The sequence below is a fragment of the Molothrus aeneus genome, chromosome 1, assembly GCF_037042795.1.
Source record: "Molothrus aeneus isolate 106 chromosome 1, BPBGC_Maene_1.0, whole genome shotgun sequence".
NCBI lineage: Eukaryota > Metazoa > Chordata > Aves > Passeriformes > Icteridae > Molothrus > Molothrus aeneus.
The window spans coordinates 99,579,269-99,597,024 of NC_089646.1; the positions used below are offsets into that span (position 1 = coordinate 99,579,269).

At 38.9% G+C, this 17,756-nt stretch overlaps 1 protein-coding gene across 2 annotated transcripts; it reads right to left on the reverse strand.

Annotated features, from left to right (window-relative positions):
- Positions 1-1,353: 1,353 nt before the first annotated feature.
- RNMT (RNA guanine-7 methyltransferase) lies at positions 1,354-17,507 on the reverse strand. 2 transcript variants are annotated; one of them, XM_066561305.1, is made up of 11 exons: positions 17,429-17,507; positions 15,833-16,096; positions 13,502-13,634; positions 11,887-12,009; positions 10,740-10,855; positions 9,639-9,820; positions 8,877-9,041; positions 7,627-7,744; positions 5,827-5,928; positions 4,370-4,403; positions 1,354-3,158 (listed from the first exon to the last, which is right to left on the reverse strand). In XM_066561305.1, exons 2-11 carry the CDS (start codon positions 16,064-16,066, stop codon positions 3,121-3,123), a joined length of 1,245 nt encoding a protein of 414 aa, XP_066417402.1. In that variant the 5' UTR covers positions 16,067-16,096; positions 17,429-17,507; the 3' UTR covers positions 1,354-3,120. The 2 variants fall into 2 exon arrangements, with proteins under 2 accessions (XP_066417402.1, XP_066417394.1); XM_066561297.1 differs by lacking the exon at positions 17,429-17,507 and adding an exon at positions 16,534-16,584.
- Between the last annotated feature and the right edge of the window lie 249 nt (positions 17,508-17,756).

The following is a 17,756-nucleotide window of genomic DNA, read 5'->3' on the forward strand; positions in this document are numbered from 1 at the left end:
ACAAGGAGCTCCTAACTAAATTCAGACACAAGAGGGAAGGATACAGAGTGTGGAAGGACAGACAGGTAACGTACTTGAAATATGCAGTCAGGAGAGCCAAAAGCCCACCTGAAACTAAATCAGGCCAGAGATTTCCAAGGCAACAAGGGCTTCTATAAGTGTATGGATAACAAAAGGAAGACTGGGAAAAAAGTGCAGAATGGGGCAGGGCACTTGTGACACAGGGCATGGAAAAGGCAGAGGTCCCAAATGTTTTCATCATCTCTGTCTCTGCAAGGAACAATGGCCTTTCAGGAATCTCAGGCCCAGAGACCAGAACGAAAGGTTGGAACTAGGAATGTGTCCTTGGTTGAAAAGGATCAGGTCAGGAAATTCTTAAGCAAGTTAGACATGTGTAAGTCCATGGACCCTGATGGGATACACCCACAAGTATGGAGGGAGATGATGAGTCCACTCTCAAGGATCTTTGAATACTCATAGGAGAAGTGTCCAAAGACTGGAGGAAAGCAAATGCTGCTCATATCCTCAAGGTCAAGGAAAATGATCCAGGGAACTACAGTACTATCCTCACCTCAAGGAGGTGATTGAACAAGATACTGGAAAGTATTTCCAGGCACATGAACAACAAGAAAATTATCAGAAATAGTCAGCATGGATTCATCACAGGGAAGTCGTGCTTAACTGACAGTACAAACTTCTATGAGAAAATAAATGTCTAGCTTGATGATGGAAAAGCAGTGGATACTCTACTTTGATATTAAGAAAAGGGTTTTTTTTTGCATCCACCATCTTGGATGTACAATAAGGAGAAACTGCAAACAGAGTAGCCAGTCCAGAGAGTGGTGATCAGTGAAACAAAGCCTTGTTGGAGGTCACCAACAGTGTATGCCAGGAGTTGATACTGGGTCTAAATGCATTCAAAATCCTGGAACATCTCATACAAGGAAAGAATGGGAGATCTGGAGCCAGGAGAAGGCTCAGGGCAGCTATCTTATGAATGCATTCAAATACCCAAAGAGAGCTTGTAAAATGGCTCTAGGGCCTTTTCTGTGTGCCCAGTGACAGGACAAGAGGCACACAATGCAACGCAGGAAATTCCCTCTGAACACCAGGAGATTTTTACTGTGAGAGTGACCAAGCACTGGCACAGGTTGTCCAATGAGGTTGTGGACTCCCCACCACTGGAGCTGTTCAAAAGCTGTCTGGACAAGGTCCTGGCAACCAGCTCTGGGTGAACATGCTTGGGCAGGGGTGAGGGTTGGACCAAATGACCTCCAGAGGTCCCTTCTGAACTCAACCATTATGTGATTATGTGATTGATATGTTAAGATTCACTTAAAAGAGGAAAGACACTTCACTGTACTCTCTCTGTTTTTATTATTCTTATTTCTTCCAAAAATAGCATAACAACGTATTTTCAAATGAAATTTGATACAAGAAATCCAACAAAACTAGCTTTGACGCACACAAATTTCAAAGAAACATTTCAGTACTTCTAAAGTGTCACCATTTTTAGCAGTTTCATAAGTACTAATTCTAGAAAACAAGAACATCTTATTGTCTTAATTTCAGCAGCAGAACTGACAGATTCTACTGCTTCAGTGAAGGTTACAAGTGTTCTTCTAGATAACAAAAAATAGGAGTCATGGAAGAGAGTACAACCTAATTACAGGGGGAAAGCAATACAGGTAAAAACTCTTATAATTTGAACATTTAAGTCTTAACAGAAATGTTCTCTTCTAGGTTTGCTATAACTTTACAAAATACTCATGTACCATCATCATTTCATCTCTAAGTTAAATATCTTGCCCAACGGCAGCCATCAGCTACTGTTGGCCCAAAACTGGAGAGAGGAAACACGAAGTATTCAGGCCTTTTAAGTAATGGCTGGCTACAAGCACCGGGAAAACCAAGCTAACACTGTAGAGAAACCCCTAAGCCAGCTCTAAGAGACTAACAAGCAGTTATGACAGTAGTTAGGCACAGTTCTGCCTACTGTATCATTTGATTACATGCCCAAAGTAAGTATGTGTCTCCAATTTAGGGATTGTTACCCACAGGTACCAGAGTGTGTGTGCACATACACAACCCTCCCTTCCAGAGACAACTGCTGGTATCCTCAAATAATACACAGGCTCCCCTTTTAGTTCATGATCCATGACATGACCATGTTTTTTATGCCTTAAGACTACAACGAGGTCCCCATCACCACCAACAGCTCATTCTACTGCCAAGCCCATTTGGAATTTTATGAAACAATAAAGAAAGGCATCCTAAGATCTGTCTAGTAAGTTTCAAGAAACACTAAAACTATTGAAAAGTCAGGAGAGTCTTTAATACAATAAAAAATGTTCAGTAATCTGACTTAAGCAGCTGTTACTGATTACCGCATAGCCATATTTGGAAAACGAAGTCGAGATTTAAAACATTAGAAATTGAGTACTTTCAGAGCAGTTTTGTACAGAACAAACTCATTTAATCTTAAAAGCACCATGAAGTGACACTACATATCAGCAAGCAGGAAAAACAAGAACATCATGGGATTTTACCATGTAAAATACACCATGAATACCACTAAGGTAGATTTACAATGCAGGCTTGAGCACAGCACAGAGGTTCTCAAACTGACTTGGGTATTTTTTGCTCTGCATGCAATGTAGACATACCCTCTATGCTGAACAGATCTCATTATGAATTAACTGAGCTCTGCTGAACAGTATTTAGGCCCTCATTCTGCATTATCAAAGTCAATGTTCTTCCATCAACTTCAGAAGGTGCAGGGTCAGGCTCGTAATCACAAACATACTTCTACAAACAAAACATTTGTTTCTAACAAAGTTATGTGAGTTCAAACACAGGTTTTGAGAGCATGCAGATTGCTTACAAATGCTTAAAAAGACTGGTTCAGAATCTTTCTTATATATACACACACAAGTCCATCTGTCACAGACAGGCAATGTAACTCTGAATCACGAGCTTGCTCTAGTTTTTGGTAGTGTCCTGCACACGTCTGATAATTAAAAAATAAAAAATAAAAAAATAGTTGCCACAATGGATTTCTGATCATTCCAACTTGCACGTGGATATGATCCCTTCTTGCTGCATCCAGTATGTGAAGTTTCATGGTTGCTTCTCAAATGCAAATACTAAGTAAATACCTAAAAAAGAAAATGGGAGTATTTAAAGTTTCAGCTTCCTTGGTGACTCAATTAAGTTTTCAAAATGTAACCAGGTTGATATTATGCCCAAACAACCTGTTAGCAGATTACTGAAATGACAAAAGATCTTATGATTTTCCAGCGAGTAACTCTAGCATTCCACTCCAGCATAGTTTTACATGCTTTCAGAAATGTGAATCAAATTCATAAATTACTGTGCCATTCTACATAAAAAGAACATTCACTAGCACCTAAAAAGTCATGCAAGTTAAGTTTAAAGACTCCTTCACACTTGCAGTAATGGACAATCAGGGTTGAAATTATTAACTTCATTTTTAATTGAAAAGTGAATGAACTCATGATACATATTACCAATTTTGATGGACAAAGATGAAATTATAGCATTTTTTCAAGTCCAGAACAGTATGATTCTATTAATGGATACTTGTACAATCCACACCAGCACCCTTAGTTGGCATATATTACAACAACTTAGTTGGCATATATTCAGTGCCAGCTAAGCCAGATGTTTCTGTGCTCCACACCAGACAGACATGTTAAACCAGTTACTTGAGACCACATTTATAGGTTTCCACTTGATTTCAACTTTTATTTTAAAGAGTGAGGTGCCATAGCTACTTCCAAATCTTTCAAGACAAGATTATCAGACATTCCTCAGCAACAATGCAAAGTTCCATGTAAGGAACAAGCTGTGCTTGTACTCTTATCAGAAGCTCAATACTCCATATGTTTCTTGAAAAATAGACTACTTAGGAAACACAGTAATCAGTGAACTTTTAAAGGTATAAATATTTTTTTAGGTATGAATAGGTATAAAATTATATAAAAAGCCCCTCTCAAATATCTAATTGAGATAATACTTCTAGATTGCAGGAAATTTACGTCTACCTTATAATTCACAGATTCAAAAATTAGATAAAGTAAACAGCATTTTTTGCTTTTAAACTACTATCACAACCAGTATAATGGCCTACAAAAACACCAGTCCTGGTTGGCTGCACTTACACATTTCCCTCACAATTTCTTGAGATGTGCACACTACATAATCTATACACAGACATTTTGAATTACACAAATAACAACATCTTATTATATTTAAAATCTGGATTTTCTTCCATGACTAACAGGCTATTTTACACACTTTTCAAAGCAGTCATTCAGTCAATAGTATTTTCAAAACCATTACTTACTTGTTGCTTCCCATTCAGATTTACTCAATGTTCCCTAGAAGGGGACCAAAAAACACCAGTTTCAACAAAAAACAAGGAAACAATAAAACACTGATTTAGCTCCACTTTTCACTCACCAATGTCTAACCACCCACACTGACTGGCTATTTAGGGGCAAGGAAAGCATTACTGTAGACCACAGATATTTACAACTCCACTACAACTACGATGGTCGGGAACTGGAAGATCCAAATAATGGAACACACTTAAATTAAACAGGTACAGGAGAATGGGCCAACAGTCTGTTGGTCTGGATGCCCCTGCAATGCAGAGCAGGCCTGTGTCCATCACCACCCAGCAGTGTGACCTGACCTGGCTCCAGGTGCTGTTCAGACCGAGCTGCCCAGTATGTGTGCAGAAGCCAGGAGAAGGCCTTGCACCATGGTGCTGCCACCTTCCTCAGGAACACTGCCTGCCTCGACCCAACAACACTCCACAGCCCACAGAAACTCTGTTTGCAAGAGATGCTCACCCTCACTCACACATTCTGGAAAAACAGCCTGCCTTCCAGCCTTGGAAATTCCTGGCTCAGCTGATCAGATGAAAGCAGGGCAAGTTCACAAGTAAAAAGCTGGTGCCATTTACCCCACCACTTAAGAAACATAATGCAACAAAAAGCTGATTTTCTGTTCTGCCCACTCCATCCCCATCCAAGGAGTTATCACTGGGGCCATAATATAGTCTATATGCTACCCACTGACCAAACCTTCACCTTTTAAAATAGCACTTGGCAACAGATGTTTTTGGTCTGACTTGGCTGTTCTCATGTTCTTAAGCCTATTCCTTAAAATAAGCATTTTTGTTTTTAAAAATTTTTTAATTTCTAATGTGAAGAGCAGGTTTCTTCCTTGATGCAGGATTTTTATATGTGCAGTAAAAGGACTACATCTTCAAGAATTCAGAATGTGAACAGTAGATGAATCAATGATTTTAAAAAAACCAAACAACAAAGCCAAGTGGAAAAACTTTAAGCTGAACACCCTCATGCTGTATTGATGAAAATGGAAAGAATGATTTCAAATATATATAGTGTTATGAAGAAAGCTTTGAAGTCTCCCATCAGAGGATCAGAATTAATGCTTTAAATCAGTATTGAGAAGATCCAGACATATAAGAAGATTCGTCAAATTAAGAATAGTTAAAAAGAACAGCTGTCAAGTAAGATGGAAAAAATATCCTTTTCCTTCTGCATGATTACAAATTTCTTAACAGTTACCAAATAAGGTGAACTTGATTCTTTGAGTATGGGATATAGGTTAGATGAACCCCTCAGCCCTGCAGCTCTACAATTTTTCACATGCAAGGAGACAGTCATACCAACTTCATTGCAGTTGAAATGAAGAAGGCAGCACAGTTTGAAAGATCAGGACCTCAGTTTTAAGACACCATTATCTCTAGAGAAGAATGAAGGAACTTACCAATGGTAACTTTGCCTTGCCATCTTTGATAAACTCTTTTGCATGCTCATAATCATCAGGTTTATCAGAAACAAGCCTGGAATCACCATGTGTAGAATATGGCTGGAGAACATAGAATAAAACATTGAGTAGTGAGATACATTAATCACATCAAGTAAAGGGTTTGTCACAACACAGTCCACGACAGAAGTCAGTAAGTCTTAAAAATATTTTAAATTTACATCTTTCCTTTATAGCACCCTCAGGAACAGGTCTGATGTTCCCTACTTACCAGAAAATCTGACACCCAAGAATTATAAATTAATTTTTATCCATATATCTCTAAAGCAGGGGAAACAGAATAACTATAAAAACTCTCCTTCATGTACAGCTCATTTTGAGCATTGCACAGATATACCTTCTTATAGAAGAGCAACTATACCACCAACTCTTCAGCAGAAGTTCTAAGAAATGAGCAACTACAATTTCAAGCAGAACAACTAAAATGCTTCAATAACACTCAAGCTGTAACAGAAGTATACAACAGGTTCTTCAAAACTAAGACGTACTTATTAAGGATCCCAGTTACTAGTGATCTGTGTAAATAATCATAATCATAAAAATGCAGTTCTCAGATGTAAGTGGCCACTACCTTAAGAGAACTCTCTCTTTCCCAAGAGGGAAGATGGTAAGCCAAAGGCTGTGTCTGTGCTACTGCCAGTGAGAGCCCTTACAGAGCACCATCACTTTTAGAGTCAACAAGTGCAATGAAGTTGCAGTCTGACTCAGATGAGTAAGTCACCAATTAGTTGATCTGAGAGTTTTCTGCAGAAGAATTCTACTGTTTGAGGGAGGAGGGAAGCACAGATAACTGCAAGTAAAACCAAAGCCTCAGAGGTGGCCTGGAAAAGCTTCTCTGAAGCTGTTAAAGTTATCCAGGATGAGAGTTGGAGGATAAACAGAAAATGCAAGAACATTGGGCAAAAATATATGCTCAGTTACAGTTAAGTACCATTTTGTTCTATGAACACAGACTGTCCTTTTATTCCTACAAAGATTCCTTTCTGTCTTTTCAGTCAATATTCCTTGCACAAAGGTCCAGTTTTCAGTCTCTCTGCTGAGGAAGAAATGGATTACAGTCACCACTATCTGACACTTGGCCTGACTCTTGGGCTTCTGTTTCCGGCTTCACAAGAACAGAAACTTGCCTCAGTATTGAAATATTATCTTCAAAACTTGAATCATCTATTGGGTGGGACCTGTGCTGAACTAAGAGAAGAGCGTGAGGAAGAAGGAGAGGCAGAAACAAAGTGTTATGAACAGACCACAATCCCCCTTCCCATGCAGAGGAAGGGAGAGGAAGTAGAAAGGTCATGAGTGAACAAATGAAGCTGAGCCTGGGATCAAGCAGTGGGTGGGACAAAGGTGTTTTTAGGCTTTCATGTTTCTCACCTTTCTACTTTTTTTTTTTTTTTAATTAATTAAATTAAATAATTAACCTTAATTAAATTAACCTTCTCCAAGTTCAGTCTGTTTTGTCTGTGACAGTAATTGCTAAGCAATCTCCTTGAATTTATCTTGACCCACAAGTTTTTTTTTCTGTTTTCTCCCCCTATCCTGTTGGGAAGAGGGAACAAGAGTGCAGGTCAGTGGGGGTCTGGCAGCCAGTCAAGATCAACAACCAGCCCCAGGAACTAAATACTTTCTACCTGTGGTCCTTACTTAATTGTAAAATGTTCACAAAGGGAACTTCAATTATTGTGCAAAAATTAACAAGATGTAAAATGCTATTAAAATCAAACAGGTCAACTCCAAATTTACCTCCAAGGCCTGCATTCTCCTTAACAGCATTTTATGCTCCTCGTTCTTGATTTTTTCTTCATAGAATTCCCGAAACGTCATTTTGTAGACTAATTTCATACCATGCTTCTTTGCCATTCTGTCAAAATAACAAACTTAATTAGGGAAGCCACAAAATTATTGTAGCTTTATTTCCAAAGGAACAATTTTAAGCCACAGTGACATCTTATGGTATTCACTAAAATAACACTTCTTTACAACTTGTTTCCTTAGTAAAGACATTTAGATTAAAAAAGCTGCAGTTCCACCACAAATTGCACAGTTTTGTTTTTTTAATTAGGACATCAAAAATCTACACAGAAGTAATTTACAAACGTTTTAATAGAAAAGATCTCTTCTCCTGAAACATATAAGTTCTATGTGGACTTCCAGAAAGACTACACTTTTCCCTGCAGTATCTATCATGTCAGATATTATGAATATATTTAGAGAACTTCTTTCTACTGTATTCAGTAGCTTATATCTCAATTTTATGTTGACACCATGGACATGCAACACTGAAGTTACAGCTGTAAGTGACAGATGCTGTTATTTTTCACAAGAGAACTACAAATGAAGCTCTTGAACAGGCTTGAAGGGAAAGCTTAATACTGTTTAACCATACTGAGCTTGAATAGCAGGAAAAAAAAACAGTATGGAAAAATTTGTCTGTACCTCAGGATACAGCTGGGAAAACCCAATCCAAGGTCACAGAGAAGTAACAGCAAAATATATGCTTACAGATGAAGATCATTTAGAGGTAGAAAAAAATCATCATAGCAAAAATCCTATTAACATCTAAGGAAAGGTGGAGAAGACAAGAAAGAGGCACCATGATGAAGGAGACGCACAAGAAAGCTTACTGACAGACTAAAAAAGGGGTAGAAAGAAACACCTCAAAAAGTTACAAATCAAGAAGAGAAAGTTTTAAAGGTTTGCTGACAGATCCAATATATCAGATCAGATGGTCCCTCATGAGACATAGTTTAAATCCTTACAGCTTCTGACCAGAGCATCTTCAACAGAGTTCAATGGACAGATTACAGCTGTGGATAGAAATGCAAGAAACCTCTGTATGTGAAGTAACAACAAAAAAAATTAATAGCTGAAAAATATGATAAGGAAGCCAAAACATAATTTTCTGCAAGCATTATGCAATAACACATAAACTAAACAAATGTTTATTGTGTTCCACAGTTTTTATTGTATAATAAATTTAAAACGTAACTTACTCTTCCAGTAAGGGAAAGTAAACCAAAAACTCAGGGACATCAACCACTTCTTCCAAATGAAAATCATACTTGCAGCCAAATAAGGGATAGTCTCCCTTCTTTTCAAATTTTACATTGTACACATCATTCCCAAATGAATTTGTTTCTGAAGCTTCGAGTCTCTTTCTATAGAATGAGATATAAAGAAACATTTATTGACCAGTATTGAAAAGGCAGAGAAAACTACACATAAGAAGCCTGAAAGTATTTCTCCCAGTAATACTCAGTGATCTCTCTAGTTTCCCACTTCCCTTATCTCATAAGGCACTGAAACAATGAAATGAAGCAGCATACTGGGTTTTAACAGGTTATTATTCCCATACAATACACCAAGGACAAAATGGACCTAGAAGATGAACCTTTAGCCCAGACACACAGACAATCTACATGGACAAGACAGGCTTCTAGAAACAACCATAAAACCTTGACAGTTTTTCCCCAGGCTGTGGAAATTTTGACACTAATAAAGTCATGACAGAGGGATGAAGTGTATGAAGACCTGTATTCCCTAACAGAAGAGCCATAAGGACATAAGACAAGGGTTAGTATTGCTTTACCTGCTTGAGTCAAGTTAATGAGTGAGATTCTTTTTTATTCGATTCCAAAATTGTTGCAAAAAATTACTTTTGCTTGCACAAACATATTGGAGCACTGTAAGAACGTCTATCATTTAACAATGCTTCCCAGAGTTTTGGAAGACTAACAGGATATAAGAGTACTTACACAAGTTCAAAGCTGTTTGGAGTTGTGCCAATGAAATAACCTCCAGGAGAGAGGTTCCCACAAGCATTTTTAAGCATCATGTCAGCCTGCTCATACGTCTCAAATGAATAGTGGTACACAAATTGACAACTGCAAATGTCAAAGCGCATATCTGGATCATTGTACTTGGATGACAAGAGATCCTGCAGCAGATAAAATAGAAAAAAAAAAACTACAGAAACAAGCATGATGCACTTAAATCTAACAAATACACTACATTCATGATAGAGACCAAAAGTCAGGAAAATTAACTTTTATGTACAAGGACAGATAGAACAAAGCATGCAACAGAAAATACATATGCATCTAAAACTAAGCTGTAACAGCAACATGAAAATATCCCTTTCTTTCCTAGCCAAGTCTCTCTTTCCTCTCCCCCAAGCTGAGAGATGACATGAACCTGCAAGAGACTATTTCTCAGAAGAAGGAAAGCCAACCAAGAATTCAAGCAGACCCTTCATGCAAGGCTGAGAACAGGTTCAGCTTTTCCACAGATATGCTGGAACCAGGTAGGTTCTGTCTCAGCCTCTATCAGCAGGGCACTCTCAGCCTGCACTTCTAGGAAGCAAAAGCACTTCTGTTTACAAGACTGTCTCCCCTAAGGCTCAGCCATGCATTCACCACTGCCTCCAGACAGTCTAAGAAACCTGCTCTACCACACAAGTAGAGGTAGTTTTAAAGGTACCTATTATAGTAACCAAAAAGAATTTTTCCTTTCTAGTGGCAAAGTGTTAAATCAGCTAAATCAGAAGAGGTCCTTTATATATTCCAGCATTCACCAAATAGTTTCCAACATCCCATGGTGTCTCACCTAACTCCAAAGCTAAATTCTGTTCCCCTTGTCGAGTAAAGGATAGTGAAAGCCCCAGATTTACTATCTGGAAAAGACAACAGCAGCAAAATGCACCAAAGTACATCTTAAGCAACCTTCCAGTAACCCCTATGGCTGATTCTCCTGTCAGTACAATAATCCAACCTTAAAAATGTATATACCCAAATTGTTACAACACTACCATAGAGAACAATAAACCTCCAAAATATGACAAAGCACAGGAACTGTACCTTGGTACTATCTGCTTGTATGAATTCTGCATCAAAAATATGTTCATTATAGCGACACCGGGATTTCATTTCTTCATAGCGGTGCTTGCACTGCTGCACAGAAATGTCAGCAATGTCTATATATGGAAACAAAATAAACATAATAAATATAATAAATGGAAGTTTTAAAAATGTGTACACAGCTCCAGACAAGAAAGCTGGAGTGATTACTGCAACACAGAAGGTACAAAAAGGTAGGATAAAAAAAATGAACTACAGTTCCATTAAAACAGCTCAGCTCCCTGGGATTCTTAATACTCTTAAAAATATTAAAGATGTTGAAATACATCTCTGGTATGTCACATATTTTAAGATTGCTTCTTTCTCAGTCATTGAGAACAATATGTAATGAATTCACCTAAGAACTTTGTAAGTAAATTGATTAAGTGTATTTGAATGCTGCCCACTGAATAATGCAAGAAAGAACTGTAAAATGTGAAGTACACAAAATAATTCCCACTGAAAAAGTTTTAGGGAATTTCAGTACCTAATTAAATTTGGAGTTAAGTAATTCTTTCTCTGATTATCCTTGGGATACTTTCTGAGAAAAGGGAAGATGTATCATTCTCCCAATATCTAAGCCAATTATTCGAACCAGAAATTTTTTTAATCAGCTTTCGCCTCTACCCCGTTTCTGAGTCTGAAAATCTTTAGTTGATTGTAACACCCAAGACCATTTTTTTCTCACAACATTGGGGGGATTATTTGGTTTTTTAAATGCAACTCTCCTGTATGTGTTTCAGAACAATTAAAGAGATTAGATGTGGAAGAAAAGAGATAAAATAAAAAAATCAGTCTTTTCCCCAGGGCCACATTTTACCTAAGGCAACCTGTGGCAATGGTATTTTTCTTTAGTAATACCAGTTTTTATATTATAGTGATACCAGTTTTCAGTTGATCTGAAAGCTAAAGATTGATGATTCTTATATTTCTGCTAGCAATCAAGTCATATCTTCAGATTAAAAGACACAATACAACTTTTTGCACAAAAGGTGTACATTACATTCTTTGATTGACTGGAAAAAAAGAAATAATAAAATACTGGAGGTGTACTTGGTTTCCCATAAAACCTGATGTAGTTTCCCTAGAAAGTTATCATACTTCTTACCAGTACAGACAAGTTTTTTAATTCTGCCTTTTTTCCATTTCAGTAAGTCTCCACCTTTCCCACATCCTAGATCCAAAACAGTTATATCACTCTTCTTCTGTCGTACCCGGTCTATAAATTCACCTAGAAAAATAAAAACCAGGAGCATGTAAACATCTCTGCACGTGTATTGCACCTAAAAGCCTAAAGAACCAAAAGCAGCTGAGAATTTTAAAACACCTCAGACCCTACATTGCCTATAAATCTCTTAATATTACAAACTTTAATATCTTTTTTTTTTCTAGAAGGATGAAAGGAACCACAAACTTTTAAAACTGTGGAGAAGATTAATATTTTCTGTGCTCAATGTGCTCTGCATGTAACTTGACTGAGGCTCTGAACTGTTTCCCTGGCTAAGGCAAAACTGCACATGGCTAAACAACCATCCTGGACACAGGGAGACAAACAGGGTTCCCTTTCATTAGCATGATAATGAATGCAGATGTTATTTGAAAGTATGGGAAAGCCTTTTGCAGAAAGAAAAAGCCAATTAAATGCGTCAACCACAACATCTCCACCCAGTGACCTTACAGAAATGCATAATGTTTTTCACTCACTCTCCCAGGCTTTGCAATAACAGTAGCTACTCCTTTGCTGTCTTTCTACCCTACATACACCAGTCACATTTTTTCTTCCCCTCGAGGCTGCCTAGATTCTCTCTGCTCTGACTGATGTTGGCGTATTATGTAAAACATATCAGCCTGCTAGCAACTTTTCTTCACAGTAGGAGATATGAAATATGTTTTGATACAACTGCTATAAAGCCACACTGCTGAAATTCTTTGTGACAGAAAGGCTTCAACACAGGCTTGAGGAACAGCTTTATAGAAATCTAAATATTGCTTCTAACTGCTCTGATACAACACAACAAAAAGCAGCATGCTAAGACAAATGGTGCCAACATCTTCTGGCACAGATCCCTCTTCATGAACCTGTGGTGCTGTGCTGATGATTCTTTTCTTTGTTGGCAGATATTTGATGGCTTTGTTTCCTCAATTTGGAATTAATTTGTGGAACAGCAGACTTTGCCTTTAAATAAAAACCTACTGACTCTTAAAGAACTACATCCTTTAGCTTTCCATCTTTTCAACCACTGACTATGGGTAATATATGGGTAATACAGAAAATATTTAGGCGTTCAAGCTTCCTGCAGAACTGCTTAACCAGGATCTGAACAGAGAGTGCTTCGGGAAAATGCCTAAGAAATTATTTGAGATAGATTGAGCTGTTCTTGTTTGAATCTAAGAACACTTAAGTTCTTTATGATTTAAAACTGTACTTTTCTCTTTAAAAATGCCATGGAGAAGAATAGTTTCCAGTATGAACTTTTTAAGTCAGTTGATCTTTAAAACTTAAGCATATGCAACTTAAGGATATGAACTCCAACAATACAAAACACTATCACAGAGATTCAAATTAAATATAAATATAGACAATTCACTGTAGCCGAAAAACTTACTATATATTATGAAACGAAGTGTTATACTCAACATCAGAAAACAGAAAAAAATTACAGTTTGATACAAAAGTTCTTTACATTTTAATCATGTCTAAGCAATCAGTTAAGGGAACTTACCAATGAGGACACTCTTTGTCCAATTATTAAAGTTTCGGAGGTAGAATATGCGAGACTGGCTACGTTTTTCCAAACCAACTTCTTGAAGTTCATTATAATGTGCAGCTACAGCTTGCCCATGGCCAATCACATGCTGCAGAAAGGAAATCACACCACAGAAGGAACAGACTCAAGCAGTCAATTCTTTTTATGACTTAGTCATTTAATCAAAAGACACACATGTTCACTTCAAAGATTTAAGAAGGCAAACAAGCAATACTATGAAGAGCATCATCATTATAAAGAGATTTCCCATATCTGTCCTGGTACTGATGTCAGTATTTCAATTATCACAGCAACACTCACAAACTTAATCCCCTTTTCAGTTCATTCAAGCAATTTCTGGATGATAGATACTGCCCAGCATCTTTCCTTCACAGAAATACTTAACTTTCAGTTCTCTAACACTCTCAACCACGCTCAAAGAACACGTTTCATTCTTCTTAAGTCTGGGACAGTAGTAAAGGATGTTCCTTCTCAAGGAACTTTGAGCCTCTTCAAAGACCCTGTTTCAGAATTTCAGTGTTTTCATCTGACAGAAGTGTATAAACTGCCAATTTAACCAGAAGGCCAACTGGCTGATGTCACATTAAGGTCCAAGTGGGTGACCCCACTGCCAGAGATTTAAACAGACCATGATAAAGGAATGAGAGGAATCATTTGACAACATATTCCAAATAATGCTTAAGAGGTAGTTGTAGAAATGTCTCTGATTTAGCTTTAACTCAAAATACTCCAAGAGATTTCTGTCCAGCCTTAGCTTTAAGTACTACAAGACAGTACTCTCCCCTGTTACAGAGAGAAGCCATCTACATACAGATATTATGCTCCCAACATTTCTTCACCTTGAAAATAATCTTCAACTATATACATGAAGTGAAAATAAATTATAAGTAAAATCCAAAGTAACAGAACAGACACAACCACAACCAGCACCGACTCTATGAGGTACAAAAGCATTTGAAATAACAGTACAAACCAGAATGAAGCCATTAAAAGCATTCCTAACAGTTCACTACAGAAGTCAATATTCCTGCATCTTGCTAATCAAATAGCAGTTCCTCAAGGGAAAAGAAGGTTTGGCTGATAGAGGTGAATTCTTCAGTGTTTCATATACTTCTGGAAACATTCAGAATGAACACAGCCTTACTTGTCTGAAATCTTCATAACCTCATCACCTGTTTATTACCACGCTGGGCTGACCGATACTACCAAGTATTTTGACGACTTCTATTCTTTTCCAGGGTAAGCACAGATGGCTCCCTGAATAGCCACTGAAGGCGACAGAAGCTAGAACAGCTGACACAGACAAGTGAGGGGGACATGCTCATACAAACCATTAGCACATCTCAGCTGCAAACAGCCATCAGCCACATCTAGATGGTGGCACTTATGCTCAGTCACCTCTCTCCATCCTTAGGCTACACAAACCCAAGGTAGTTCTTGCTCATCTAAGCCTTATTCTCCCTTATTAAAAGGATGAAAGGGTTAATAATGTTTCTACCACAACAAAGGACACCCTTTATTTTGCCAGACTGCGAAGGCATATATTAACACACGGAGAAAATTCTGGGCAGATAAACAAAACTCTAGGTCAGACATTTTCAAATTATATTTAAATATCCCGAAAGGATGACCTAGAGTGGATATTAAAGCATCAGCTTCTACAAGCTCATACATAATAAAGGACAGCATCATGTAAAACATTACCCTTTTCACCCTCCCAGGTGGACATATAAAAGGAAATACATTTTCTGCTGCTTTTGAAGTCTTAAAATACAAAGAAGCACCTGTAAGTCTTTCACTGCTTCACTTTGCCAACAAATCATACTGAAATTATATCACAGAGGATGCAGTCTGTTGAGTTTTGCAAACTACACAGTACCTTACCAAGGAAATAAAAGGACAAAATTACCTTATGGAAGAACTTCCCAAGCACAGGTAACTAGACTAACACACAGATAAACAACATACATGAGAACTGAGTTCAAGATATGGAACCTGGACTAATGCCAGCAAACCCTACACTACACTACCAGATTGCTACCACAAGGAGGATGGAACAGTCTTAGAATTAGACTAAGTATGTGCTGAGATGATCATCCTAACTGCAAGCCTCTTGCTCCTCTGTGAAGCCCAACATCATTGTGCACCTGTTACTTCCCTAGGAAACATTTCCATACTTGTTTTGTGCTGGCTCACAGGCATCTACCATAAATATTTTCAATTTTTTTCTTGAGCTAAGGCTTTGAAACAAGGATTTGAAAACAGCTCAAAATAAATGATACTTACTACATTCTTAGCAGGTTCATCTTCAGAATCTAAATTCTTCCTCTTTGCTCTGCCATCCTGACCACCACCATCAACTTCTTTGTCATTTTCAGTGGACTGCTCTGTACCCGAAGCAGAAGTATTGCCTTCACACCCAACACCTGAAACTGACTCTAAAGCAGGAGGGGTTTTCTCCACTTCTTCATTTAAATTCTTCTCTACTTGCTGTTCTTCTGTCTTGGCTACTTCAGCCATTTTGACTGGTCCACTGATCAGAATGGATATCTAGAGGGAAAAGAAACAAACCACCAAGAATTTTCAGCGCTGAAAATTTCACTTACTTGTGGTTACAATCGTGACCTTCAAACATAATATTGGTATTTCACCCTAGACAACATATAGACTTCAAATTTGACCAGCTGTTTAATAAAGGCAGCTCAATAAAACATGTGGAACTTAAAAGTACTCATTAGATAAGTTCAAATTAAGATAAATTGTTACTTTTCATTTTAGAGTCATCTTACAAATCTTTAGTGACTCAACTGCCAAATGTTATTTTTTTCTTTTCCTTCCCGTAAAAGGTAACCTACAAATCACTTTATGTTTAGAAACACAGAGAGATTCTCTCAAATTAGTAAATTTGTTATTTAAACTGATATGCTTTGAAACTGATGTCTTCAAACAGAACATCAAGATGGGTTTTTATGAGCAAATTTTCTTACCAGTTGTGGATTTTCCAGTTCGCCAAGAATATCCATTATGCTCTGAGCTTAACTAATATGTGGAATATTCAGTTGCACCTGTATTTCCACATCTGCACCTCACAAATATCAACAGGGGCTGCAGGACTGCAAACAACTCCTACAAAGCTCATTTGATCTCCAGCACATCCCAGCCTTCTTTACACTAGCACTAGGAAGCAGAGCACCTACTTTTTAACAAGGCATGGGAGAGGGCAATTTGGGACCCCCTGTTCTGAAAGAGTGACCTAAAGCACCAAAAAAAAAAAAAAAAAAAAAAAAAAAAAAAAAATCCAAAAATCACACTTAAACGCACCGTATCCAGGTTCACCTCCTAATGAGGGCCGGAACACATCCACTGAATGGACCACCACACAGAAGCACCAGAGCAGCTTTCCTCGGAACAAATGGCCTCAAAGTACGACTTACAAAAATAATTCTTCCACTACTGCACAGCACCACAGCGCTTGTTTTGCGAAGCAGCAGCAAACCCCTCGTTATCCTCACCGGGCTATTCCAAGATGTTTCGAAAGCCCTAATTGTGAAACGATCCGACTTTCACAGCTAGCGATAGCAACCAGAGGAAGCAGCAGCTCCTCCAGCCGGAGAGCTCAAAACGCCTGCAGTGATGTGGGAATGGCCCCGCCGGCCTCGGGACGCTCCCGCCCCCTCCTTTCTCCCTTCCCTCCTTCCCTTCCCCCATGACGGGGCTGGGAGGCCTCAGGGCCTCCGCTCCCGTTAACCGGGCGGCGGCGCCCGTGGCTTCTCTGCGGCCCGCCCGGCCCCGCTGTCCGGCGAGGCCGAGAGCTTCGGCCGGGCCGCCGGTCCGCCCGCGGGCAGGGAAGGCGGCCCTGCACGGCCCCGGCCCGGCACTCACCCGGCTCAGCGCTCCGCCATCCCTGTTTGTGGAAGTGACGGACCCCCACGGCGGCGTCACGTCCTGGGAGGGACCGCGGGGAAAGGGAGCGGGAAAACGCGGCGGCGCGCGGAGTCCTGTGAGGAGCGGCTGGGGCTGCTTAGCCTGGAGAAGGGGAGGTCTCGGGGGGACCTTATCGCTCTCTACAGCTGCCTGACTAGAGGGCGTAGTGAGCTGGGACCAGCTTCTTCCAGCGTGCCAGCTCTGGGAGAGGGGAAATTTCGATTACATACTAGAACAAGTTTTTCACTGTGAGGATGCTCAGGCGTTGGAATAGGTTGCCCAGGGA